This window comes from Carcharodon carcharias, chromosome 10 (genome assembly GCF_017639515.1).
Source record: "Carcharodon carcharias isolate sCarCar2 chromosome 10, sCarCar2.pri, whole genome shotgun sequence".
NCBI lineage: Eukaryota > Metazoa > Chordata > Chondrichthyes > Lamniformes > Lamnidae > Carcharodon > Carcharodon carcharias.
Window position 1 is genome coordinate 66,883,763 of NC_054476.1, and position 27,349 is coordinate 66,911,111.

At 44.9% G+C, this 27,349-nt stretch overlaps 1 protein-coding gene and 1 long non-coding RNA gene across 6 annotated transcripts in view; both read left to right on the forward strand.

The window, feature by feature from the left end:
* Positions 1 to 2,922, forward strand: part of tkfc (triokinase/FMN cyclase) — a 104,708-nt gene extending 101,786 nt beyond the window's left edge. For 4 of the 5 annotated variants that reach the window (XM_041198196.1, XM_041198197.1, XM_041198194.1 and 1 more), the window contains 3 exons: positions 815 to 904; positions 1,598 to 1,784; positions 2,707 to 2,922. In XM_041198196.1, the coding sequence (XP_041054130.1) occupies positions 815 to 904; positions 1,598 to 1,771 (264 nt within the window). In that variant the 3' untranslated portion in view covers positions 1,772 to 1,784; positions 2,707 to 2,922. Of the gene's footprint in view, positions 1 to 814; positions 905 to 1,597; positions 1,814 to 2,706 lie in introns of all 5 variants that reach the window. The other variant, XM_041198195.1, reaches the window with a different exon arrangement.
* A 4,122-nt stretch (positions 2,923 to 7,044) lies between these two features.
* On the forward strand, positions 7,045 to 14,218 carry LOC121282958. The gene is made up of 3 exons (XR_005944152.1): positions 7,045 to 7,261; positions 12,629 to 12,785; positions 13,861 to 14,218. It is a non-coding gene; the product is annotated as an uncharacterized LOC121282958 (long non-coding RNA).
* Positions 14,219 to 27,349: the final 13,131 nt, after the last annotated feature.

A 27,349-nucleotide genomic window follows, 5' to 3' on the forward strand; every position in this document is an offset into this window, starting at 1 on the left:
GTTTTCAGTTCCCTTCATTGCCTCATCTCTCCCAAAATGTTAACCTCCTCCAACCCTCCAAGAACTGTCTTCCTTCAACTTTGGCCAACTTGGCCCTCCGACTCCCGTTACCTCTCAATTTGCAAATGGTCCATCAGGTGAATAGGCCCTAAGCTCTGGAATTCCTTCCCTAATGTCTCCACCTCTCTTCCTTTAAGAACTTCCTTAAAACCCATCTGTAATGAAATCACCCATCCTCATTTCTTCTTCTTTAACTATGTGTCATTTTTGTCTGATTATGCTCCTGTGAAATGTCTTGTATTTTCGTCTAGGGACTAGACACTGTTGTAAAGTTTTGGGTGTAGTTCAGTAGGTCTTATTAAGGTTTTGGTAGCCTTAAGTAGCTCAACAGGAAGTATTTATTAACCATTAGAAACTATATAATAGGTACAGTAAAGGTCCAAGCTAGGAGCTGTCTCCATGCTTGCTTCTACATAAGGTTCTGTCCAACAATACGCTGACCTCTAGGTGTGGGTCATGTGTTCTCATATATCACTGTGTGGGCGGTACTGTACTCAGTCCCACATTAACCCTTTATGTGCAAGACCTTTATGCTACAGGCACACGCTAGTGATGTTATGCTCTTAAATGAAAACATCTCCTTTAAATGTGATTGAGATCCAAATCGTAGAGAGCAGTTGCTTCTGGGCTTCAGGATTGGTTTTCTTTAATGTTTATTTTTCTGGACATATCTCCATGGATGAGGTAGGCTGCATACTAACTTAATTGTTTTGCCTGGATCCCAATCTGCACTATGTTATGCCTTTTATCCTAGCTTGATTCACTGTGTCCTGCTGAGGAGGAGTTAATTAAATTGACAGATGAAGATAGCAATGAACTGCAAGTGCTGGCTGAGGCTGTACAGGTAGGCAACAATCAATACATGAGTGTGGGAGGAAAACATCAACTGGAGCTGTTGCTCCTGATCTCTATCCAGAAATGCTGCTGGTGCATGTGTACAACGATGACCAGTAAGGGCAGGATTGGACTGGATATTGATACCCTTCACATTTGACTAGCTTGTTAACACTCACTGTCTGAGGTAAAAGAAAAAGAATGATGACTTGGACCAAATATCTGACAAGGATTTCTGCCTTTGGAGCTGTGGGCCAGTAAAAATAATCTCAGCAGCTTCAAAAGAAGTTATGGAGTGTGCAATTTCTCTATCTTGCTAATGAACCCCTACTTGTTTAATATTCTTTAGCATTGGATTAATATCCATGATTACCCAACTCATACACTGGCAGAACACAATAATGGATTGCTTCTAGTAGCGTCCTGTAATATTCAGAATTTTTTAAGCTTTGCTTCATGCCAAAATAAGTGACATGATTATCTCTGGTGTACATATGTCTAGCTCAAGGTTAATAATTATTTGGACATAGGTGCTCCGGTCAGAACTAAACGCAGCACATGATGCAGGGGACCTAGCATTTGCTGCATGTGTTATAATGCAGGCTATGTTACACTGATCTCAGGACCAGAATGGCAATGTGGGTTGAGACTCCTTTGTGGGATTGAGGACTGTTGACATTTCATCTTCTGTCTCTGTTTCCAGAAAGCTGAAGCAGGTGCAGATGCCACCAAGGATATGATAGCAAAGGCAGGACGGGCAAGTTACATCTCTTCCGCTCAGCTCACCCGACCCGACCCAGGTGCCGTGGCCTGTGCTGCCATTTTGAAGGCCATCTTGACAGCTCTTGAACAGCCTACTCCAGAAGGGCAGGAATAAAGAGCTGCTTGAGGCAGGATAGTCTATCTTCTTGTTATATGTGTATGTTTTTTGCTTGAGCTCCTTAGCTCCAGTAACCCCTTATTATTGGCAGTAACTGTGCTGTAGGTGCTTGGAAAAAGCTGGAAATAGTATATTTGGAACTATTACAATATGTTAGTATGTTCATTAGTTTACTTTCCTGTAATTCGCCAACACTCAATTTGCACCCTACACATGCTGATGGCTACTTTGCTCACTTTATGTTCACTGATATGGATGGTGCACTATCATTGTACACCCCGCAGTCACTAACAGTGTGTATACACTCAACACCTATTCATCTTTATTCTTTACATGCTATTACCCACAGTATACCATGCCTGTACTGATGCCAACTGTACGCCCAACACTTATTGATACACAATATGCACCATATACCTACTGTCCCTCAGTTGCAATCTATACCCCTGAAGTTCTTGTGCACTGCATACCTATTAGCACTCACTATGCCCATTGCACCCACTGACCCTCATTTACTCCTGCACTCACTGATTATGAGTGTGTGACTGATCAGTACTCTTTGTGCATCTTATGCAGATTCACAATCACTGTGCACCACTCTCACTGATATTCACTGTGCATCCTATACATAATACGCCTACTGAATACCCTGCACCCATCATTACCTAACGTGGACGCTAAACCTGCAGTGTACTGACACTGATCGCTAATGCACATCCTACACCCACCAGTACCCATCTTCAATCAATATCAACCTCTCAACCTGAAAATTGATAACTAGCCCCAAAGAGATCAGTTTGTAATACAATTTGGAAAATGCAGATTCCTTTCAATTTTTTTAAGCATTTGAACACTTGATTGCGATATGTTTGATTGGGGGGTAACCATATCAACATCGAGCAACCCCCATTTATTTGTTACATCCATTTCAGATATCACCCAAAAAGACTGACACCAAGTGGTGATTATATGAAAGCTGATGCAGAAGGGTGAGAGGCCAAGATGAAGGGGAGATGAGGAGGTGGATGTCCAAGCAAATATTAATACACATATCAGAACAAAGGACTGCAGAACTTTTGTAATCATTGATCGACTGTGAGTTCCTTATCAGCAATGTAAAGATCATACTCAATAAAGGTCCAAATGGTCATTGTTTAATATTTTTGTTGGCTCGCAGCTGTTCCTATCTACGCTATTATTTCCGAAAGGGGCACTTCAGGACTGGAGCTTCCTCAGGTAAATCCTTCGATTAATTATTTAAAAATAAACTTTGAAGAGTTTTGAAAGATATTATCAGAGGGAAGATAAACTTGTGAAGGAACTGACATGCTCAGAGTGTCAGAACCTGGTTTTAGAAACTTGCCCTCTTGCCAAGGTTTACTTCCTAGCAGCTTCTTCCTCAGTTCATGTCCTGTATGAATGCCCTCATCCTCGCGCATGCTGTTGCCCTTAAAATAGTGGAGTAAATCTCTCCCTCAGAAGTCACATTCTCAATGCCGTGTTCAGCCTTCTGCTAAAATTTGTAGGTGCAAGCTGCTAACTGAGGCTGCTGCCTCAACCAGTAATTCTCCCAGTTACAAAATGTTGACTAAGGCCCTGATCAAAGCAGCCTTGGACATAAAAATATTGCTGAAATACAGCTTAATTTCAATCATCAGCCACAACTGAGAAGGCATACAGACAGAGATCATTACTTGGGTAAGATATTGAAGGAAGACCTCCTCAAGTAAAACTTTCATGATGAAAGGCTTCGGCAGATTTTCTTGCCCCCTCCTCCCATTCCAATGCTGGACAGAAGCACCATTCCCCAAAGTGGCTGATTAAGCTCAGGAGTGCCAGGATTTCACAGTCTGGGTGTAACCTCAGCACATGCTTAAATACTGGCAGGGCCCAGTACCAGGAAGGTGGGACATAGCTATGTGTTGGACCTCCATGATCAGGAGCTGCTAGCTGTTGATAGAGATGTACAAATTGAGAGTTTACCAATAACATGCTTTGTGCACCCTTGTACACAGAACCATTGATACCTAATGTGTATCCTACATTACCAATACCCATTGTGTACATTATAACATAAACAAGAAAAGTCCCATTCATATAGCACCTTTCTCATAGAGAAATGTTCCAAGGCATGTCACAGAGACACTCAGATAAAATGGGCACTTAGACAAAGAAGGAGATATTAGAAGTGGTGACTAAAAACATGTTCAAGAAGGTGGCTTTTAAGGAGGAAAGGCTGAGGTTACTGAAGGGAATCCTTGAGCTTGAAGTCTTAGTTGCTCAAGGCATGGGAGCCAATGGTAGGTCAAAAAGAGGAAGCATGTTTACAAGTCCAGAGTCAGAGGAATGGTTGAAGGGGGAGGCAGGTGGTTATGCCTGTGGAGGTTATTGAAGAATGGAGCAATGAGACCACAAAGGAACTGAAACATCATGTAAATCTTAAATGAGAGTAATTAGGGAACCAGAAGGCAATGCAGATGAGAAAAGACTGGGGTGATAAATTAGCATGATATGGCAGGAGATAAATTTCGGATGAGCCAAAGTTTATGGATTGTGGTAGATGTGATGCCAGACTGTGGAACAGTCAAGTCTGCATGGATTAGGGTTTCTGAGGCAGGGAGCAAGGTGGACAGTGTTAGCAAGGTGAAAATGATTGTAAATTGCACAGCAAGTATAATTATTAGAGAGCCATGGGGTATTCATGAGTGCAGGTGCTCTTTGTGATGGAGAGTGTATGTGGTCAGAAGCCCAGGTCAGGATGGCATATTACCATTTGCATGTGAATTCCTGGAATATGTCCATATTTGCACGGAGCCCCTCAAGTATCTTAGTAGGCCAGATCTTGCTCTATTACATTGTTTTGTGCCCAAAACAGGGACTTGCCCTTAGCATCCCTGTAATTTTAAAGAACTTGCTGGACTTGCACATTAATGGCCATTAAACTTGTCACAGAAAGTTAGGGATGAAACTTAATAGCATATTTTTTTAATGGCATCATAATGTTTAATACAATGCCAATCAACCTTTCTAGCTCAGAAGAGGAACAATTTAAATTGTTCAATCTTATTCCTACATCTAGTAAATTATTGTTAGAGATTTTAAATTTTTAATTTGACTTTAATTCACCACCCACCCCTCATTGCTCCTCTTTCTTTCTCCATCCTACAACTAAGCCAATTTTGAATCCACCTTATCACATGGGATACAGGGTAATTTGATAAGGTGGATTCAAAATTGGCTTAGTTGTAAGAGGCAGAGGATGATGACAGAAGGATGCTTTAGTGACTGGAAGCCGGTATCCAGTGGCGTACCACCATTATTTGTCATTTACATAAACGACATAGATGACTATGTGGGGGGTAGGATTAGTAAGTTTGTGGATGACACAAAGATTGGCCGGGTGGTTAACAGTGAGGTTGAGTGTCTTGGGCTACAGGAAGACATAGATGGTCAAATGGACAGATAAGTGACAGATGGAATTTAACCCTGAAAAGTGTGAGGTGATACACTTTCGGCATGGCTCTTGGAAGTTCTGAGGAACAAAGGGACCTTGGCAAGTGTGTCCATAGATCTTTGAAGGCAGAGGGGCACGTTAGTGGGGTGGTGAAAAGGGCACATGGGACACTTGCCTTTATCAGTCGAGGCATAGACTACCAAAGTAGGGAGGTCATGTTGGAGTTGTATAGAATCTTGGTGAGGCCACAGCTGGAGTACTGTGTGCAGTTCTGGTCACCACATTATGGGAAGGATGTGATTGCACTGGAGGGGGTGTAGAGGCGATTCACCAGGATGTTGCCTGGGATGAAACATTTAAATTATGAAGAGAGGTTGGATAGACGAGTTGTTTTCGTTGGAGCAGAGAAGACTGAGGGGCGACCTGATCGAGGTGAACAAGATTATGAGGGGCATGGACAGGGTGGATAGGGAGCAGCTGTTCCCCTTAGCTGAAGGGTCAGTCACGAGAGGACATAAGTTCAAGGTGAGGGGCTGGAGGTTTAGGGGGGATGTGAGGAAAAACATTTTTACCCAGAAGGTGGTGACAGTCTGGAATGCACTGCCTGGGAGGGTGGTGGAGGTGGGTTGCCTCACATCCTTTAAAAAGTACATGGATGAGCACTTGGCACGGCATAACATTCAAGGCTATAGGCCAAGTGCTGGTAAATGGGATCAGGTAGATAGGTAGGTCAGGTGTTTATCACGTGTCGGTGCAGACTCGATGGGTCAAAGAGCCTCTTCTGTACTATGATTCTGTGATCCTTAAATCCCATTGGTTAAAGAGATGCACTGTTGGTCTTGACAATATCGATATAAGCTCATGCTTATAATCATGGCAGAAAAAAAATTTGAACTGAAGGATACAGGAAAAAAATCTAACAGCTTACAGCACTCCAGCAAGATCTACCCGCCCCCCCCCCCATTAATTCCCTGGAAATGTGTTGATATTTGCAAGCAGTCCCCAGAAACGTGTTAGTATCTGTATGGGGTCTGCTAGAGTTACTTTTATTCTTTTGTGAGATGTGAATGTCGCTGGCAAAGCCAGCATTTGTTGCCCATCCCTAATTGCCCTTGAGAACGTGTTTTAGAGCTGCCTTCTTGAACTACTGCAGTCCATCTGGTATAGATACACTCACAATGCTTTTAGGAAGGGAGTTCCAGGTTTTTGATTCAGCAACTGAAGGAACGGTGATATAGTTCCAGGATAGGATGGTGTGTGGCTTGGAGGGAAATTCACAGGTCTTGGTGTTCTCATTTGTCTTCTTCACTTCAAGGTGGTAAATGTAGTGAATCTGGAAGATGCTGTAAAAGGAGGCTTGGTGAATTACTGTATATGATAGACACTGCTGCTACCCTCCAGTGGTGAAGGGAGTGAATGAGTGAGGTGGTGGATGGGATGCCAATCAAGTGCACTGCTTTGTTGTTGGTGGTTGAGCTTCTTGACTGACTTACACTCATCCTGGCAAGTGGAAAGTATTTGAACACAGTCCTGACTGTGCTCTGTAGATGATGGACAGACTTTGGGGAGACAGGAGATAAGTTACCTGCTGCAGAATTCTAAACCCTTGACCTTTTGTAACCACAGTATCTATATGGCTGATCCAGTTCAGTTCCTGGTCAATGGTAACCCTGAGGATTTTGATAGTGGGGGATTCAGCAATGGTAATGTCATTGAATGTCAAGGGAAGATGGTTATACTCTCTCTCTTGTTGGAGGTAGCCATTGCCTGGCACGTGGTGGCCCAAATGTAATGTATCATTTATCAGCGTAGATCTGAATTTTTTCTTTCAGTACTCAAGTCCTGAATGGTACTTAACAGTGTGCAATTATCAATAACATCTCCACTTCTGACCTTATGATGCAGGGAAAGTCATTAATGAAACAGCTGAAGATGGTTGGGCCTAGCACATTACACTGAGGAACTCCTAGAGCGATGTCCTGAGCATGAGATAGTTGGCCTCCATCAACCACAACCATGTTCCTTTATGCTAGGTATGACTCCAACCAACAGAGAGTTTTCCCTGATTCCCATTGACTTGAATTTTACTAGGATCTGAATTTCACGCTGTGCCGCTGGTGGGTTTTTAGGCAGGCAGGGAGTGTGAAATTGAGGAATGGGATTCCCTCTGGGTTCCTGCCCACCCTGACATTGCAGCGATTTTACGCTGGGGTGAGCAAGGCCTCAGATGGGACAGCCACCCTTGCTCCACTTGAGGCCCTTACACTTGAGGGCTTTTTCCTGCCCTGCTTCAAGTTTTAGGCTGGCAGAAGGATTTACCTGGCATGGAGGAAGCCAGAAAAAGAACAGGCTTAGATCTCAGGTGGGAAGCTGGGATGTAGGCAGGGGTGGGGGTGGTGGGGTGGGGGTGCCTCCTTCAGAAGCACCCTTTTTAACTGCGGGTGCTCCCCCCCGCCAACCCTTGGTTCAGTGGTCGATGGACCTCCCTTTCCCCTCCCCCCGGCCTCTTCCCCCAACAGCCAGATCATTCCCTTAGCCACCCCAGGCCTTGCCTACTCTTCCTGCCCTGGGACCCCTTAAATTTACCTTCTTCTCTGGGACTTAGGCTTAAGCATCTTCCTGAAGTTCCTCTTTAGTCCACTGCAGCTCCTGTGAGGGATGGAAGTCCTCCCTGAGGCAAATTAATATTCATTCAAGCATTAAATGGCTGCAGGGCACTAGGATTCAGCAGGGCAAGAAGGGAAACCCTGCAATCTGAAAAATTTAGACCTAGAGCTTCTTGATGCCACACTCAGTCAAATGCTGCCTTGCTGTCAAGGCCAGTCCCTCTCACCTCACCTCTAGAATTCAGCTCCTTTGTCCATGTTTGGATCAAGACTGTAATGAGGTATGGAACTGATTAGTCCTGGCAGAACTCAAAATGAGCATCAATGAGCAAGTTATTGCTATGTAAGTGGTGCTTGATAGCACTATCAACAACACCTTCGATCACTTTGCTGTTGAGCGAGAGTAAGCTATCATGGCATTAATTGGCTGGATAGATTTGTTCTGGTTTTTTTGGACAGGATGTAGTTTGGCAATTTTCCACATTGGCAGGTAGATGTCGGTGGTGTAACTATACTGGTAAAGCCTGGTTAGGGGTGCAGCCAGCTCTGGGGCACAAGGCTTCATTACCACAGCTGGAATGTTGCCAGGGTTTTGCTGTATCAAGTGCCTTCAGCCATTTCTTGATCTCATGTACAGTGAATCAAATTGGCTGAAGACTAATGCTGGGGTCCTCGCGAGGAGCCTGAGATGGATCATCCACTGACAATGTTGGCTGAAGATGGTTGCAAATGGTTCAGCCTTGTCTTTTGCACTGATGTGCTGGGCTCCCCTTTCATAGCAGGTTCACCAGATTAGTATCCCATTTTTAGATAAAAGCAAAATACTGCAGATGCTGGAAATCTGAAATAAGAACAGAAAATGCTGGAAAAACTCAGCAGATTTGACAGCATCTGTGGGGAGAGAAACAGAGTTAACCTTTCAAGTCCGTATGAATTATATGGCTCTAAAGAAGAGCCATACAGACTCAAAACATTAACTCTTGTTTTCCTCTCCACAAATGCAGTCAGACCTGTTGAATTTTTCCAGCATTTTCTGTCATTACCTCATTTTTAGGTTTGCCTAACGCTACTCCTGGAATGTTCTCCTGCACTATGCATTGAACCAGGGTTGATCACCTGCCTTGATGGTAATGGCAGAATGTGGGATATGCCAGTCCATGAGGTTACAGATTGTGGTTGCCTTGCCAATGAGTACATCAATCCATGGAAGCCTAATTTTGAGCTGCCAAGTCCTAATTCATCCCATTTAACACGGTTGTAATGCCACACAACACGATGAACAGTATCCTCAGGGTGAAGATGGGACATTTATCTCCACAAGGACTGTGCAGTGGTCACGCCTACCAACACTATCATGGACAGATGCATCTGCGAAAGATAGATTGGTGAGGGTGAGGTCAAGTAGGTTTTTCCTTCTTATTGGTACCCTCACTGCTTGTTGCAGTGCCAATCTGGCAGATGATGTTCTTCAGGACTCAGCCAACTCAGTCAGTAGTGGTGCTTCTGAGCCGCTCTTGGTAATGAGCATTGAAGTCCCCCACCCAGAGTACATTTCTGTGCTCCTGCTACCCTCAGTGCTTTTTCTCAGTGGTGTTCAACATTGTTATGATGTGGCAGATGATGTGTGCCAAACGGACCAAATCCACGAGGGAAACTTGGTTGCGTTATCACAATGGTTTTGCAATTTGTATTCCTTACGAGATGTGTGCTAAATTCAAAAGTAATGAGTCCACCAAGATCTTTAGTAATTTTAAAAATTTAAATTAAATTATTTATTAACAAAATAAACATTGTCAAGCACATACATAAGATTACAATTATTACTATAGTAACTCCGAAACTTCTTAATTAACCTGACTCCCAGTTACAATCCCTTAAGGCAACGGTCCACAATAGATTTTAGATTTAAAACAAACTCAGCAAGTTAACACAATACCCTGGACAGTCGAATTCCAAATGTCTTTTCTCCAGCTTCCATTTCGTTAGAAAGCAGACTTATGCACAAATGCTGGAAGCTTTATTCAGGCTATTTCATGCACTCCTGTTCGACCTTACATGGCGTTCTGACATATAAGGGAGAATTAAAAATTATATATGTTTCTCTCTTTTTTTAATATGTAAATTCTATTGTTCCATATGTCTTTGAAACTGTATCTACCTCATAATATAAAAACTCTCGTGTTGCCAATATATATTGTCAGTAACAGTTGGGAAAAATAAACATTCCTTAGCTTTGCTTATCTGGCTTGTTGTAGACAGACTAAGATCCCTTTGAAATCCAAATATCCCTTCATGTATCTAAAAATGCAAATTCCCTTCACACCTTATATACTAAGCCAGCATCTTTGTTCACTTATTAGCATGTCAAGTACTTAGCTTCTTTTGATGGTTTGAAGCCTGCAGTCTGCTTGACTACAAACGGTTTGTGATTCAGTTGCAGAATGTAATTAAATCACACACAGATCCAACCTTACTTACCCCCATAAACCTACTTCACAATAAACCAGAAAAATATTATGAAAAGGTATATTAGTTTCATGACAACATGAAGGAATACTGAGGGAATCAGCTGTGGGAAGATGGTAGTTGGTAATCAGCAGGAGGTTTCCTTGCCCACCTTTGACCTGAAGCCATGTGTTGGCAGAGTTCTCAGGATTATGTCAATATTTGCAGAGGCTTTTCAAGAATGTGCTGGCATTTTCATTGTGGCCATCCCAGTAAATATTTTCAAAACATGCCCTCAAGTGCGTCAATAGTTATAAAGAGTTCACAAAACTATCAGTGCTGCAAGGGATCCTCTAGGATGTGTCAATATACACAGCATGTCCTGAGATTGTACCAATGTTTGCTGTGGTGCAGTGACTGGAGGTGGAATCTTGGGATTGTTCATAAGAACATAAAAAATAGGAGCTGGAGTAGGCCATTTAGCTGTTCAAGCCTGCTCTCCCATTAAACAGGATCTACCACAACTCCACCTTCTCTTGTAACTCTATCTTCCCACACTATTCCCATATCCCTAAATGATCTTCATACCAAAAAAAAGCTAATTAACCCATACCTTGAGCATACACAGCTCTCTGGGGCAGAGATTAGCAATACTTTGAGTGAAATTTTTCTTCAACTCAATCTTAAACAGCCAATCCATTATTCTGAGACTGTGACCCCCATGTTCTAGTATCCCCAGTCAGAGGAAGCATTTTCTTAGCATATACCCTGTCAAGCATCTTAAGAGTTTTATGTTTTAATTAGATCACCTCCCATTCTTCCAAACTTCAGGGAAACAAAGCCCAGTCTGCTCAATTTCTCCTCATAGGACAATTCCCTCACCCTAGGAACCAGTCTAGTGAATGCTTGTTTGGCAAGTATGCCCTTTATTAAGTAAGAAGAGCAAATCTGCACACTCTAGGTATCCTAGGTGTGACCTCGCCAATGCCTTGTATAAATGTAAGGCTTCTTTAATCTTAAATTCACATTCTTTTTGACCGGTCCTTCCTAATTGTTTTCTGTACTTGCATTTGAGTTTCTGTCATTCATATACAAGGGCACCCAGGTCCCTCTAAATTCGAAACTTTCCCAGTGTCTCACCATTCAAAAAAATTATGTTTTTTTTATTTTCCTTAGCAAAGTGGATGGGCTGCATTTTGCGTTTGTTGGGCGGGTGGGCGGGTGGGCGGGCCCACCCAAATCAGTGGGGGGTGGGGAGCCAATCCCCGCCACCGAAATGGGCCGCACTGCCATTTTGCACGGCGGGCCAATTAAGGCGTGTTTCAGACTCCCGTGTTTAGCGGGAAAATTAAATTGGCGGCAGGTGTGTTCAGACCGAGAGTTCCAATGGGCAACCGGCAGTCTGTATAAAGAATGGCCAGGCAACCTCCTTTAGGCTGCTGACCATGGCCAGAAACTGGACACCATGAGGTGAGGGCAGAGGAGGAGGAGGGAGGCAGGCTGCAAGGTAGGCCAGTGGGGGGCCACTTTGCCCCTCAGTTCTCTGAGCCTGCCTTACTGTCCTCCTGGAAGTGGTGTCCAACCATCTTGTTTCCAGAGGATGGGAGGAGAAGGGCCCCCCACGTGACCAGGCAGGTGTAGCAGGAGGTGGCAGAGGCTGTTAGCTCTCAAGATGGTGTGCGGCGCACAGGAGCACAGTGCCGCAGGCGCTTCGATTAATTGTTGCGCTCTGGAAGGGTGAGTACCATATCATCCTTGGACATTTAACCCAGCAGGTAGCCTTAGCCTTTGAGGACCCCCCCCCCCCCAACCCCCACATCCTAGTGCCGTTACTGCATTGGGCATTTGGTGCATGCTGGGTGGGCAAACAGATAGTGACCATCCTTACATCAGCCTTAGTGGTTGAGGAGAAGATGGGTTCTCCCCACAGCATATGTTGGTGTTTGTCGCATTTGAGTAGTCTGGGGGCAACCTGCAGGGGAGGCAGCTGAACATATACTCAGAACTCCAACACATGTCTTATTGATGGTGATGAGGTGGTGGAAGGGGAGCCTCAAGGTCTCGTGGCCAAGAGCCGTCTGCTGGCCTCGGCGCCGCACCTAGTTGTGCCTCTTTGTCATGGGTGCTAAGACCCGTGTGTTATTCAAATTGATGGATGCCGATTGTGTCCAAGGTGGCCATTGGGGAAGGGGGTTGGGAGCAGCCATACTATCTTCTGGGAACTGATCACCAGTAGTGTGGACAGGAGCCGCTGGAGGCCTCAGATGGGCCACTGTGTTTGGGGTGCGGTGTGCGCGTGCAAGGTACATGAGTGATCAGCCCCAATAAATGCTCTTCTCTGTTCTGCAGGCACAAACTGAGAGCAATATCTGGGAGCGTCAGTGGACTGGTGGTGGGCATGCCGTGCTGCAGCACCTCACCACTTATGAGGAGCAGGCCATGGAGCTGGAGAGGAGGCAGGCGGACAGGTTGGCAGGTGTCGGCGAGGCTGGGGTGCAGCGGCCAGGTATTTGAGGGCTACAGTCCCATCCACTCTGTCACCCCACCATCCAAAGCACTGATGATTGCTGCAATCATTAATGCAGCAACATTGCTCGTTCATGGACTGATACAGTCAGACATGTGGGTCATACACAAAGGTCCCTTGGCCCCTTGAGGATGCGCGTCTCTAGCATCTTCCAAAGTTGCCTTATCCCATTTGTGACCACTATCCCCAAAGCCTAACATGCCATGGCATCACTGCTGCACATCCAAAGACTTATTGCATCTTAGGAGGGTTTGTACCTCCACCACCCTTTCAGCCAGTGTGTCCCACATTACTCTGTCCAAAAGGTTCTCAGCACCTCACCTGTCAACCTCATGGCACTCAACTTAAATAAATGCCATCACGTTAGTCATCCCTGCGCCAAGGGGAAATGTTGCCTTCTGTCCACCCGTTCTATGCCCCTCATAACGGTATGTAGGTCAATAATGTGACCTGTCAATCTCCTGTGCTCCACAGCAAATGTTGCAAGTGTATGCAATGTTTCCTCATAGCTCCAACTCTCCAGGTTGGCATGCATCCAGGTCAGGAACCTCTGCACACTCCCCACTCAAATGCCATCCCTCCCATGAAGCGCAGGTCACAAGTGAACGCAGAAGTGTAGATGTGGCCTCGACAGCGGTTGACATGACCTCCCTTTTCCTACATTCTATTCCTCGGCAAGTCTGGCTTCAACCTTGTTAAACACCTTATGTTCCTGTTCTGCTACCTTAACTGGTCTGCCTTACAAGGTCCCTGTAATTGTCGTGACTTCCCACGGTCCTACCATTACTCATGTATTCCTGTACCTTGCTTGTCTTGCCCAAGTGCTTAACCGCACACTTATCCACATAACATTCCATGTGGCATTCCTTAGGCCATCTGACCAGCCTGTCTGTATGCGCGTGTAATGTTTGGGCCTCCTCTTGACTATTTATCACCCCACTAATGTTCATCTCCTTAGGTTCTGGTGAGCGACTTATGAGGCTGGGTGGGAAAGGGATGAAATGTGTTACTGACTGAATGCTAACTGATGCACTGTCCATGTTGTTAATTTCAGCATCACCACCCCATGGCCGCCACCAACAAGTCCAGAGCCCCCCCCCCTCCATACCTGAGGGCCAACCCTTGCAACTTGCGTCACATCCTTTCAGCGAGCCAGGCACCAGCGCAGCGACAAACACTTCAGTGGGGATTATGATGTCGACTAGTGTCCTGGGGCACAGTGGAGAGGGCACTTCACAATCGCTGGAGGAGATGGCACGGACAGAGACTTCCAATGGCGCCAGCAGCCAGAGGACTGCAGGGGACCAGGCACATGCTGAGTCCAGCAGTGATGATGTGCCTCTGGAGATGTCAGCCATGCAGCAGCTGCAGGACAAGCGGCAGGGTCCTCGGGAGCATCTGACAGGGTTGCATGAAGGGGTGCTTCACTTGGTCTCTGTGGTGGAGGAGTCCAGGCAGAGTGTCAGTGATGGCATGAACTTCAGAACAGAGTTTCAGGCTTCCTCCATTGAGAGATTGGCGACTCTCATGGAGCGGGGCTTCCAGCGGATTGAGAATGTTCTGATTGGGTTACTCTCTGACCTGCAAGCCCTCACAGTGGTACTGGCTACAGGTGGTCATTCGCAATGTGGGAGATGTTCTGGGCAATAAGTGTCGCCGCTCGATGCCCATCCATCTGCGATGAGCAGGGAGGTCCAATATGACTTCACTATGACTTCACGTCGGCGCAGCAGGTGCCAGTTGTCACTGCAAGCTCCTGTCAGGGCGCTCCGGATGAGGGCAGCAGCTGCTCAACCCATCTGCCAGTACCGTTGCATCAGTTGAGGCTGCGACAACTGGAGAGGTGCCAGTTCTGGAACTGGCCACTCCCTCCGAGGTGGGGCCAGCACAGGCTCCACGGGCCAGAGAACGGCCGTCAAGATCAAGAGGCCAACAGGATAGCAGAGTCAGGCTGTCTTACAAGCCACTCCGAGCGATGGGGTGGCACCTAGACGCAGCACCCACAAATGTAAGCACAGGGCACATTAGGCACTCCACGAGTTTGTCACTGGTGATTTTGTGCTTGCCCTAGATTAGGGAATATCTCATTATGTACATCAGAGCAACATTTGTGCTTTATTTTGGTGGCAATAAAGTCCACTTTTCTGACCATGGCTGAGGGTGTTTCCTTTGTGCTGCATTTGTATGTATCACAGACTTATCGTGAGTGTTTGAGTGGACATTGATGTTTCTGTATTCAGCCCTTAGTTGCAGCTGATGAGGTTGAAGATGTCGCACCTAAGTGCCACGTGTGGAAGCGCCAGGCAATGCTGGTCCTGCTGATCCATGTGTGTGGAGCTAGCTGAAGGTTCATTGGATTAAAGTGTCCTGGATGTCCCTGCCTCCTTGGTGTAGTAGCGGGTCGGCGTGCTGTCCCTCATCATTGCCCTGTGCTTCCTCATCCTCTGAGCCACTGCTGGATTCATCATGTGCAGCCTCACCTATTGATTCAAGGCCTTCATCGTCAACTGCGTCCCCCCTTCCCAGCGCAAGATTGTGCAGAGCACAGCCTGCTACCACTGTCACAGAGACGCGATCTGGGGGCTACTGGAGTGTACCCCCTGAACATTCCAGGCAACGGAAGCGCATCTTGAGAAGACCAATGGTTCTCTCCACCACAGCCCTTCTGGTGCCATGGCTCCTATTGTAGTGCTCCTCAGCTTCTGTTCTTAGATGGCGGAGAGGCGTCATGAGCCACCTTCTGAGGGGATAGCCCTTATCACCCACCAGCCAACCATCCAGCCGAGCCGGAGCACTGAAGAGCCCCGGCACCTGGAAGTGTCTGAGGATATAGGCATCGTGGGAGCTGCCTGGATACCTTGCACAAACTTGCAGAATCTGCATTCTGTGATCACACACTATCTGCACGTTCATGGAGTGGAATCCCTTCCTGTTGATGAAGGCACCGGGCTCACCTGCTGGTGCCTTGATGGCCATATGTGTGCAGTCTATTGCACCCTGGACACGGGGGAAGCCAGCAATGGCCACTAAGCCTCTGGCTAGCTATGCCTGACTTGTCTGGTCACAGCGGAAGTGGATGAAGGTCAATGCACATCTGAACAAAGTGTCTGTAACCTGCTTGACACAAGTGTGGACAGTTGATTGGGAGACACCGCAAAGATCACCCACCAAGCCCTGGAAGGAGCCACAGGCATAGAAGTGGAAGGCAACTGTGACTTTCAGAGCCACTGGCATGGGGTATCCACCCACACAGTTGGGGGATATCTCCCGGCCAATTATCTGACAGATATAAAAGCAAAAAATTGTGGATGCTGGAAATCCAAAACAAAAACAAAAATACCTGGAAAAACTCAGCAGGTCTGGCAGCATCTGCGGAGAGGAACACAGTTAACATTTCGAGTCCAAATGACCCTTCAACAGAACTAAGTAAAAATAGAAGAGAGGTGAAATACAAGCTGGTTTAAGGTGGGGGGGGGACAAGTAGAGCTGGATAGAGGGCCAGTGATAGGTGGAGATAACCAAAAGATGTCATAGACAAAAGGACAAAGAGGTGTTAAAGGTGGTGATATTATCTAAGGAATGTGCTGATTAAGGGTAGAAAGCAGGACAAGCAAGGTACATATAGCATGGTGGGGGTGGGGTGGGGTGAAGGAATCAAAAAAGGCTAGAAGATAGAGATAAAACAATGGATGGAAATACATTTAAAATAATGGAAATAGGTGGGAAAAGAAAAATCTTTATAAATTATTGGAAAAAAGGGGGTATCGGGGTGGGGATGGGGGAGACAGTTCATGATCTAAAATTGTTGAACTCAATATTCAGTGCGGAAGGCTGTAAAGTGACTAGTCGGAAGATGAGGTGCTGTTCCTCCAGTTTGCGTTGAGCTTCACTGGAACAATGTAGTAAGCCAAGGACGGACATGTGGGCATGAGAGCAGGGTGGAGTGTTGAAATGGCAAGCGACAGGGAGGTCTGGGTAATGCTTGCGGACAGACCAAAGGTGTTCTGCAGAGTGGTCACCCAGTCTGCATTTGGTCTCTCCAATGTAGAAGAAACGACATTGGGAGCAACGAATGCAGTAGACTAAATTGAGGGAAGTGCAAGTGAAATGCTGCTTCACTTGAAAGGAGTGTTTGGGCCCTTGAACGGTGAGGAGAGGCGAAGTAAAGGGGCAGGTGTTGCACCTTCTGCGGTTGCATGGGAAGGTGCCGTTGGAGGGAGTTGCAGTGTCGGGAGTGATGGAGGAGTGGACCAGGGTGTCTCGGAGGGAACGATCCCTGCAGGATGCCGCCAGGGGGGTGAAGGGAAGATGTGTTTGGTGGTGGCTTCAAGCTGGAGTTGGCAGAAATGGCGGAGGATGATCCTTTGAATGCGGAGGCTGGTGGGGTGATAAGTGAGGACAAGGGGGACTCTATCGTGTTTCTGGGAGGGAGAGGAAAGTGTGAGGGCGGATGCGCGGGAGATGGGCCGGACACAGCTGAGGGCCCTGTCAACCACCGTGGGTGGAAAACCTCGGTTAAGGAAGAAGGAAGACATGTCAGAGGAACTGTTTTTGAAAGTGGCATCATCAGAACAGATGCGACGGAGGCGAAGGAACTGAGAGAATGGGATGGAGTCCATACAGGAAGCAGGGTATGAGGAGTTGTAGTCAAGGTAGCTGTGGGAGTTGGTAGGCTTGTAATGGATATTGCTGGACACCAGAAATTCAGACAGAGAGGTCAAGGAAGGGAAGGGAAGTGTCAGAGATAGACCCTGTGAAAATAATGGAGGGGTGGTAATTGGAAGCGAAATTAATAAATTTTCCCAGGTCCAGCTGAGTGTATGAAGCAGCACCGAAGCAATCATCGATGTACCAGAGAAAGAGTTGTGAGAGGGGGCCAAAGTAGGACTGGAACAAGGAATGTTCCACTTACTCCATAAAGAGACAGGCATGGCTGGGGCCCATGCGGGTACCCATAGCCACACCTTTTATTTGGAGGAAGTGAGAGGAGTTTAAGGAGAAATTGTTCAGTGTGAGAACAAGTTCAGCCAGACGGAGGAGAGTAGTGGTGGATGGGAATTGTTCAGGCCTCTGTTCGAGGAAAAAGCGGAGAGCCCTCAGACCATCCTGGTGGGGGATGGAGGTGTAGAGGGATTGGACGTCCATGATGAAGAGGAGGCGGTTGGGGCCAGGGAACTGGAAATTGTTGATATGATGTAGGGTGTCAGAGGAATCACGGATGTAGGTGGGAAGGGACTGGACAAGGGGAGAGGGAATGGAGTCAAGATAGCAAGAAATGAGTTCCATGGGGCAGGAACAGGCTGACATGATCGGTCTGCCGGGACATTCCTGTTTGTGGATTTTGGGTAAGAGGTAGAAGCGGGCCATCCGAGATTGGGAGACTATCAGATTGGAAGCTGTGGAAGGAAGATCTCCAGCCCTACTAGGGCCATCTGTACCTTGCTTGTCTTGCTTTCTACCCTTAATTAGCACATTCCTTAGATAATATCACCACCTTCAACACGTCTTTGTCTTTTTGTCTGTGACATCTTTTGGTTATATCCACGTACCACTGGCCCTCTATCCAACTCTACTTGTCCCACCCCCCTTAAACAAGCTTATATTTCACTTCTCTTCTATTTTTTACTTAGTTCTGTTGAAGGGTCATTTGGACTCGAAATGTTAACTGTGTTCCTCTCCGCAGATGCTGCCAGACCTGCTGAGTTTTTCCAGGTATTTTTGTTTTTGATCTGACAGATATAGTTGACTGTCCCCCTTGACAGTCAGAACCTCCTTCGGCACTACACCTCAGTCATATTGAGGTAGCTGCTTCGCCACCTGTATACCCTGGCAGCAGGATAGTGGTGTCTTCTTTGACAACCTCTTGGCCCTGCACCCCTTGTGCCTGCGCCTGGCCTCCCAAAGGTGTCTCCCCTGGAGGCTGATTGTCCACTCCTGGTCTCCTCCTTATTCTATCCCTCCCTTCCTCCTCAGAGGAGCTGTCTCCAGTGGAGATGTCAGAACCCATACCCAGGCTAAATGGAGGCCTCCGGAAAGCTGCAGGCCCGATAAAGATTACTGTCTGCAGACTGCTGAGCTGAAGCTTCAACGTACAGCGAAATCTATTGGAAATCAATCTGAACTGCTAACAATCGCACAGGCAAATTTAAAACACTTTCTGCATTAAATACTTCAGAAAAAAACACGAACAACACCTCTGAGCCCACATATCCCACCCGTGGATGAGGTTTGTTAAAAAATCAGTTACCTGCCTGCCCATTGCGCCCATGCATCAAGGCAAAGATCGCACGGACTCCTTAAAATCTGCTTCAATTTCCGAGTTAAGGGCCTTAACAAGGCCTTTAATTAATGGTGGGCACGCGTCGTGCTTCATAGCGCACGCACCCACCTAAATATCGCGATGCCGCGTGTACGTCAGCCATAAAATTCTGCCCGATATCTTCAATATCATGTGTCAATGTGTCAATTTCTGCAGACGTTCCCTGGAGTGTGTTTGTGTGCAGGGAATTCTCCAAGCAGAAAAAATTAACTTGTTAATAACAAAGCCCCTTTATTACAGTACTCTTCTCAAACAGAGTTCATTGATTTGAATGCATTGAGCAAAAGAACATAGGCCTCTATTTTGCCCTCGTTGCGCGGGCTTGGCAGGGCGGGTGGGAGCGGTTGGGAAGCCGATCGCAGCCCGTAATCGGGCTGCAATCACGATTTCACGCTAGTGGGCCATTTAAGGCCCGCTCAGCGTGAAACACATGCTGCAGTGCTCAGCACTGTCTGTGTTGGTGGGGGGAGGAAGGCAAGCGGGGAACTTCACTCATGCGCGTAGCAAAAGCTCACTGTGGCATAGAGCTGCCTCAGGCGGATGAAGATATAAATGACCAAAAATAAAGAATGTAAAAATGTTAAAAAACATGTCCCCTCATGTGACTCTGTCATGTTCAATTGTCACATGAACAGGGACATGTTATTAATGAAAAGCTAAAATTTTTATTTTATTTTTAATTGCTGTTGAAAACCTCATCCTGCATGTAGGTTTCCTAAAAACTGTAAATGCCGCTTGTTCTTTTCACCTGCCCGCCAACCGTAAGGTTGGATGGGCAGTGAAAAATTACATTTAATTGGGACTTTAATGGCCTTAATATGTCTATTAATTATTGGCGGGCCCGCTGAGCGCGCGCGATGGTATTGAGAAGCTCGCCTGATGTCACCACGCATCATTTTACGCTGGTTCGGGTGGGGTGCACACCCGCCCAACAAGCTAAAATTTCTGGCTATAGAGAAGATTGAAATAAGAAAAAATAATTTGGATAGCTCTGAGGAAGAAAGGAATACAGTAGAAAAAGACATTAGAAAACTTGTAGACTGGGCATTTAAATGGAAAATGAACATTAATATAAATAAGTATGAGGTGGTGCACTTTCTAGGAAAAGCAGAAACAGCACCAATACCTTAGAAAATAAGAAACTGTATGTAGTCAGAAGGCAAAGGGATCCAGAGTACAGTTGAAAAAAAATAATTAAATCAGTATCACAGGTTAGCAAAATTATTAAAAATGCTAACAAACCACTGGATTTTATTTCTAAGAATATAGAACCTAAAGGTAGTGGAGCTATGTTAAATTTATATATCTGACCCTCGTCAGGCCATACTAGTGTAGGCTTCTGATCTTCGTACTATATAAAGGACATAGATGCACTGGGAAAAATACAAAAAGATTTACAAGGGTGATACCAGGACTGAGAGAATACAGCTATTAGGAAAAATTGAACAGGTTGGAACTTTTACTTTAGAGTAAAGCAGACTTTGAGGTGAACTGATTGAGATCTTTAAAATTATGAATGGGTTGAACAGGGTAGATTTGGAGAGATATGTGGACAATCCCAAATTAGTGGCAATCAACACAAGATAGTTAACAATTCCAGAATAAGGAGAAATTTCTTTACTCAGAATGCTTAGAACGTGAGCTCATTACCACAGGAAGTTTAGTGTTGTAGAAGGATTTGTAAACTAAACAAAGCCTGACAGGGACTGCCACATGAACAATTTTTCTGAGCCCCCCCCCCACCCCCATGTCCCCAAGTTACATCAAGAGTGGAATGGACAAAACACATCAATGACCCTCTCTTTCAGAAAGCCATCAACAAAGAAGTTGTAGTTGAGGGGCAGCTTCCTACGCACTGTCCAGACCCTAGGCTGTAACCCCCATAGCTGTTCCCTTGCTCATTGGTTAACACATCAACAGACAGAGGTTCACGAGTTGTCTAATGACCCAAAGGAATTGCTTCTGCCAGGACCCAATAAAATATGGCCAACTTGGCTTTGTCTCAATTGCCTCAGGACTGGTGTTGGTTACTGCAAAGCCCTTACACAGAAGTGTGGATTCAGCCAAGCATGTTGTTTACTGTGACTGGATAGACATCCCAAACAATGAAAGGTATATAAGAATGCCTTCTGCTAACAGAGGCCATCCAGCCCTGAAGATCTCAAGGTCTTCAACTCTCAAGCTAGAGCTTGCATGGAACAATGGGAGGGAAAGTGTCGAAGAATTACAAAAAGTGATTGAAGCTGGTCGCTTAGATGCTTTCAAAAAGAAATTAGATATGTACTTGAGAGAAAAGGGAATAGAAAGATATGCTAAAAGGCTGAGACAGATGGAACTAGGGGAGTGTAAACACCAGCACAGACTAGTTGGACCCTATGGCCTGTTTTTAAACTGCCTGTTTTTGAACTGTATATTCTGTGTGGCAAGCCTGTTCCTTTCAGCCTGTGCAAGACAACACCAAGACAGATTTGCGCTTCCCCCACCATACTCTGCATAAACCTTATGAGTAAGACACTTCTAATATTTCTCAGACTTTCAATGTTCTTTATTGACAGGTATTCACCTAGTTTTATTCTAAAATGTCTCAATTAACCCAGAATATACTTTTTCTCATAGTCTGTTCCATAAACCCACTCATCAATTTTTGACGGCCATGGTGCCTCAGACAGTGCATCTGAAAAAGTGTTTCCTCTTCATCACTTCCAAACAAAATTCCTTCCCTGTTTTAGAGGCTCTGAGGAAAATTGTCCCTTACCCAGCACAGACTGAGATGAATCTGCTCTATATTTCTCAGCTCTTCACTTAGTAATCAAAGAATTGACTTCTAAGACTAGAGCTGCTATTTTATGTTTTTCCTTTTATAATTTACAAGTCTTTGACACCCAATCTTTGCTTCACATTAGCACTGTTTCTTGATTTAACTCATTATCATTCCTCCATTAGATTGGTGGTTTTCTGTAGCTTTGAGCCTTGAATTCCTTCCATCCCATTCTGCTATTGCATATGCAGTGGAATGGGACTTCTGGCTGGCTGTCAGTTGCAATCATGATCCTGCCTTAATTCCCAGATTTAGGGCCAGTAACATTTTGAGCATGGGAACTAGGTCCATGTACTGTACTGCTGCGTCACCTTTGTCAGCTGGGCGATATCACAAAGTGTAGGATAATTTGCCCTGAGGTACCAACAGAAAATAAAAAAGAAAAGAGATGCTGACATTTTTTTTGTGATTCAGGGCATTCAGCAAATTCTATTTAAAATGTAAAACTCCCCCAGTGGCCAGACTCTGTGACAGGAAATGCATTATGTAGTATCATCCCATTATTTGCCTCCCATTATAATATGCCAATACTGCTTGTGGTAGAAAATCCCAGGAGTGGCATTGAGAGAAAGGCTCCCAGTGGAATGACTCCCTGACCAATTTCCCTCCCTTACCCATCCAAACTTTGTAACTTTCTTGGCATCATGTATTGGAAATTTGAAGCTGAGACCCTAAATCAAGGTATCTCAATGGGAAAAGACACATCTTGAACTTGCATTTTAATGCAATCAGGATTTTATATCTTGTGTCTATTAACAAGTACATTTGGGGGGTGGGGGGGGGTGGGGGGGGGGGGGTGTGGTGGTGGTGGGGAGTGGGGGAGAAGGCGTTTGGTATATGGAGACAAGTGTATCAGGTTGCTGCATGTATCCCAGAATAAGTAATTAGTGCTAGCAACAGGTGTTTTAGCATTGAACCTTTCTCTTATAAGGCAATGTGTTTGGAGCATTTTCCTTCCCTGGAGTGTGCAACAGAAGGGCTTCTTCCTTGAGTTTCTGCTATGTTGTCATTCCATGCAGCTGGTTATAGTACCACTTGCTCCCTCTGGGACCTACCATTAGAGTAATAGCCACACATACAACCTCTAAAAAATGCAAACAGCTGATCCAGGCATAGAGGGTGAACTTAGCGTCGTGGAAAGATTTTTGTTTCTATCCTTGGGGCTGGTTACTAAGAAGTCAAAGTCTTAAAGCAATGTTCAACCCATTAGCATTCTGTGATCTGGGAAAAGCAGCTCATGTGGCAGGAGATGGGATTTTGCTGTTGGATCCTGTGATTTGCTTTGCTCCTGATACAGTTTCATTACAAATTCAATAAATGATCCATACTTCTGCTGAAAAAATACACAGGTAAATGGGGAGGTAAAGGATTCAGTCATAAAAACATTCTTTTGATACACCCTTCTCAAACTGAGTGTCAACTTTAATTGTGAGCAGGGCATTGCTGCATGAGAATAAATGACAAAAAAATGTAGAAGTCATGTAAAATGGAACATATTCTTATGGGAGATGATTGCTACCCTTGAGATTATGGGCACCTATGACAGATGTTTGCTATACTTGAGATTATGGACACCTATGGCAGGTCCTTACTACACCTGAGATTATGGGCACCTGTAGCATATACTTGCTACACCTGTGTTTATGAATGTGCATGACAATGCATGTCATTTAATCCACTACCAAATCTATCAAAAATATTACACTCCTGGTCTATGCCTATCTTACACTATAAGCATTTCCTTCTATTCCTTTCTCCCTCGTGCATTTATCTATATAATTATCTTAATTAAGATGGGTGAGACACACAGGAAGAATGAATTGATACCTGGGAATAAGTTACACAGAGAATAATGAATACCCAAGAGCAATTTACACAGACCATATAGTCTAGGAAGTGAATTACAGATAGAGAATTGGGTATCTGCAAGTGATTTAGATAACCTTGAACTTCAAGTTCTGTCGAAGGGTCATGAGGACTTGAAATGTCAACTCTTCTCTTCTCCGCCGATGCTGCCAGACCTGCTGAGTTTTTCCAGGTAATTCTGTTTTTGTTATAGAGAATTATGGGTTCCCGGGAGAGAGTTAAACAGTGTGTGATGAATAGCCAGAAAGTGCTGCATACATGGGAGTGAATTTCACAGAGAATGATCAATGTCCAGGAGTGAGTTACACAGAATGCTAAATACCACAATAGAAATACTGAATGTGACTATCTATGAGCAAGTTACACAGTGCTGAATATGTAGGAGTGACTCACACAGAAAGTACTGGATAAATGGTCCCATGGTGATATCCTAGGATGTGCAGAGGAGTTCTCCTGGTGTAGCAAAAATAAAAATCACAGAAACAGTAATGAGATAAAAGGTAAATCTGTTTTTCATTGTGTTGGTTGAGGGAGAAATATTGATACTGGGAGAACTCCCTTGCATTTCTTTGAATAATGCCATTGGATCTCGTACATTCAGCTTAACAGACATAGTACAGCACCACCAACAATGCACTACTCTGTTAGTACATAATTAATAGGATCAATTTTAATTCTTAGTGGAGCAAAAACACTGTTCATGATTGTTAGGACTCGCCTGATTTTTCTTTCTATTGAAGCCAGTGGAAATCCTTCACTGCCTGCTTCCCGCCAGCATCAAAAATTGGCCCAAAAGTGCTATGAGCTTTGTGCTCAAGTGCTACAATATGGCTTAAAGCAGTCACCGTCTGACTTGGAGACAGAAACATTACTACCGAGTCAAGGTAACACTTGAAAGAGAATGCAGGGGAATCTAGAAGACAGGGGATCATTGAAAGCAAAGAACATAATAAGAATGTGAAGCAACCACAAAGGCACAGATCGACCTGGGCAGTTTTGGAGCAGCAAGAAGGATACAGAGAGTTGTGAGTCGACCCATCAGTGCTGAACTTATCATTTAGCTGCAAATTGCAAACTGCTGAACAAAGCATCTTTGAAGTAAGTGAATATCCCACAGGAGGACTGGACATTTATAGAATTTTAGCTCATGTGCCAAATTAGTTATGTTTCCTGAGCGTGTATGCCTGTGAGAGATCGGGGCTGTCAGATTTCCCAATGATTTCGCCAGAGCAGCTACACAGCCTATAACTGCTCTGACCTCAGTTCGGAACTGGACACCACAGCACCAGGTAAGCTCTCTTTCCCCTTTTTTTTATTTCTAACTAAAAGTTAAAATAAAAATAAGAAATGTGAAATTATGTAAAGTATCATTCAAAATAGACCTTAAAAACAGATCTCCCTCTAAAATGAGGTGTAACACATTTTAGGAATGTTTGGTCTTTAATCTAGTGGGGTTGGATGTTTCATACTCTGACATCAAAAATTAAAAAGGGAAGCAAAGTTGTAATTTGTTTATGAATATTCCATAGCTCTGTACTTTGGAATATTCAACATTGGCTTTAAACAGTTTTCCAATCTTATATGCCCCACTTATCACTGCTATCTCATTACTATATGGGAAAGTCCTATGAATTTATGTGGATTATAGTAAATTATGTGAAGAGGAAAGAAAGAAAACTGGGAATGTATTATAAATTAGACATATGTAACAAAAACAAAACAAAATACAAGTTGAAAGAATCAAAGAAAAATAACTTAAAGAGGATGATAGCCACCTTTTAGGCATAAAGGTATGTGTCTGAGTCAGTATTCATTGTCATGTGTGAAGAATGCATTTGTTGGACATTGCAATGCTGAGTGCGTCTGGATATCCAGAAAGAATGATGAGTGTCAAGAGTGGTGCCATGAATGCCTGGTCTGTGGTGCATACTTGGGCATCAGGCAGTTCCTGATCTGTGCAGCAGCCAGAGTTTTCAAATGAACCTGATGTGTCGCACTCACTAAAACAGATCAGAAATGCCCGGTCTATTGATTGCAGTCAAAGAGTCAGCATAATCTGGTCTGTGGGTTACACAAAGGAGTGTCCAAAACATCTGGAGTATCAATACCTCTAGACTGAGGCACATTGAGAGGTATCAAGGACAACAGTTTGTAAAGTACATGTGGGATGTCAGATATTTCAGGTCTGTTGAGCATGTCTGATCTGCAGATTGTTATTATCCTTGGCCAGACCCCCGTGTGGTTGATAAGATTCTGTTAGGGACCAATAACGTTTTGTTTAAAGTAGACAAGGTTTGAAATCTAAGACACTTGCTCAGTGAATAAAGCAACAAGATTCCACAGGTTTTGAACAAACAAAAATAATAGAAGGTATCTGGCGTATATACCAACATTCAAGTTAAGTATGAGGTACTTTTTAAAATTCATTTACGGGATGTGGGCATCGCTGGCTAGGCCAGCATTTATTGCCCATCCCTATTTGCCTTTGAAAAGGTGGTGGTGAGCAGCCTTCTTGAATTGCTGCAGTCTCAGTGGTGTAGATACACCCACACTGCTGTCAGGGAGGGAGTTCCAAGATTTTGACCCAGTGACAGTGAAACAAAGGCAACATATTTCCAAGTCAGAGTGGTGAGTGGCTAGGAGGGGAACTTCCAGATGTTGGTGTTCCCACTTAACTGCTGCCCTTCTAGATAGTAGTGGTCTTCGGTTTGGAAGGTGCTGCCTAAGGAGCTTTGGTGTACAGCTTGCTGTAACTACTAAGGTGCACCAACCAGGGCCCTCTGTTGGTAATGCCACGGTATGGATGCTACGCACCAGCTCTGCCATATACCAGAACTGAAAGGAATTCCACTATCTCAACAGCCAGCAGGTGTGTGACCATATTCAGTATATTAGGCAATTAATGTCCAATATCCTGAGAGCTGTTATGGTGCCTTATTCTGCGGCAATTTGCTGTGCTGCTTGCAGTTGAACCACCATAATAAACCAGAGGGTGGCTACTGGACAACAGTGTGAAGCAGCAGACCACTGACATGCTGAAACAATATGCCTGCTGCCTGGACCACTCTGGAGGAACCCTGCAGAACTCAGCAGAGTGGATGTCAAGATTTGTGGTGGTGTGCTGCATGCTCCACAACCTTGCCATCATGAAGGACAGTCCTTGCCACCACCTAAACAGTGAGCAGCTGAGGAGCAAATACTTGATGAAGAGGAGAAGAAGGGAGGAGTCAATCAATGCATCCCCTTCCTGCTGGGGCTGTCTGTGAAGTGCTCTTCTGAGTGCAATATCAGTAAGCACAACCCCAATTCCGCATTCACCAACAGTCCTGCACCTTCCTTTCCCTGTCATTAACCATCACTGCATCTGTTTGGCTACAATGCAAGAATGAGAGTCACCAGAGAAAAAAAAATTACAAACCATATTTATAAACAAAAACATGCCATATGGAATACAAAAGAAAAATAATTACTCCTGCGTATTCCCTCAGTACATGTCTTCTGTTTTAGTTCTTCTGTAGGCTGTTCCATCAAATCCTATTT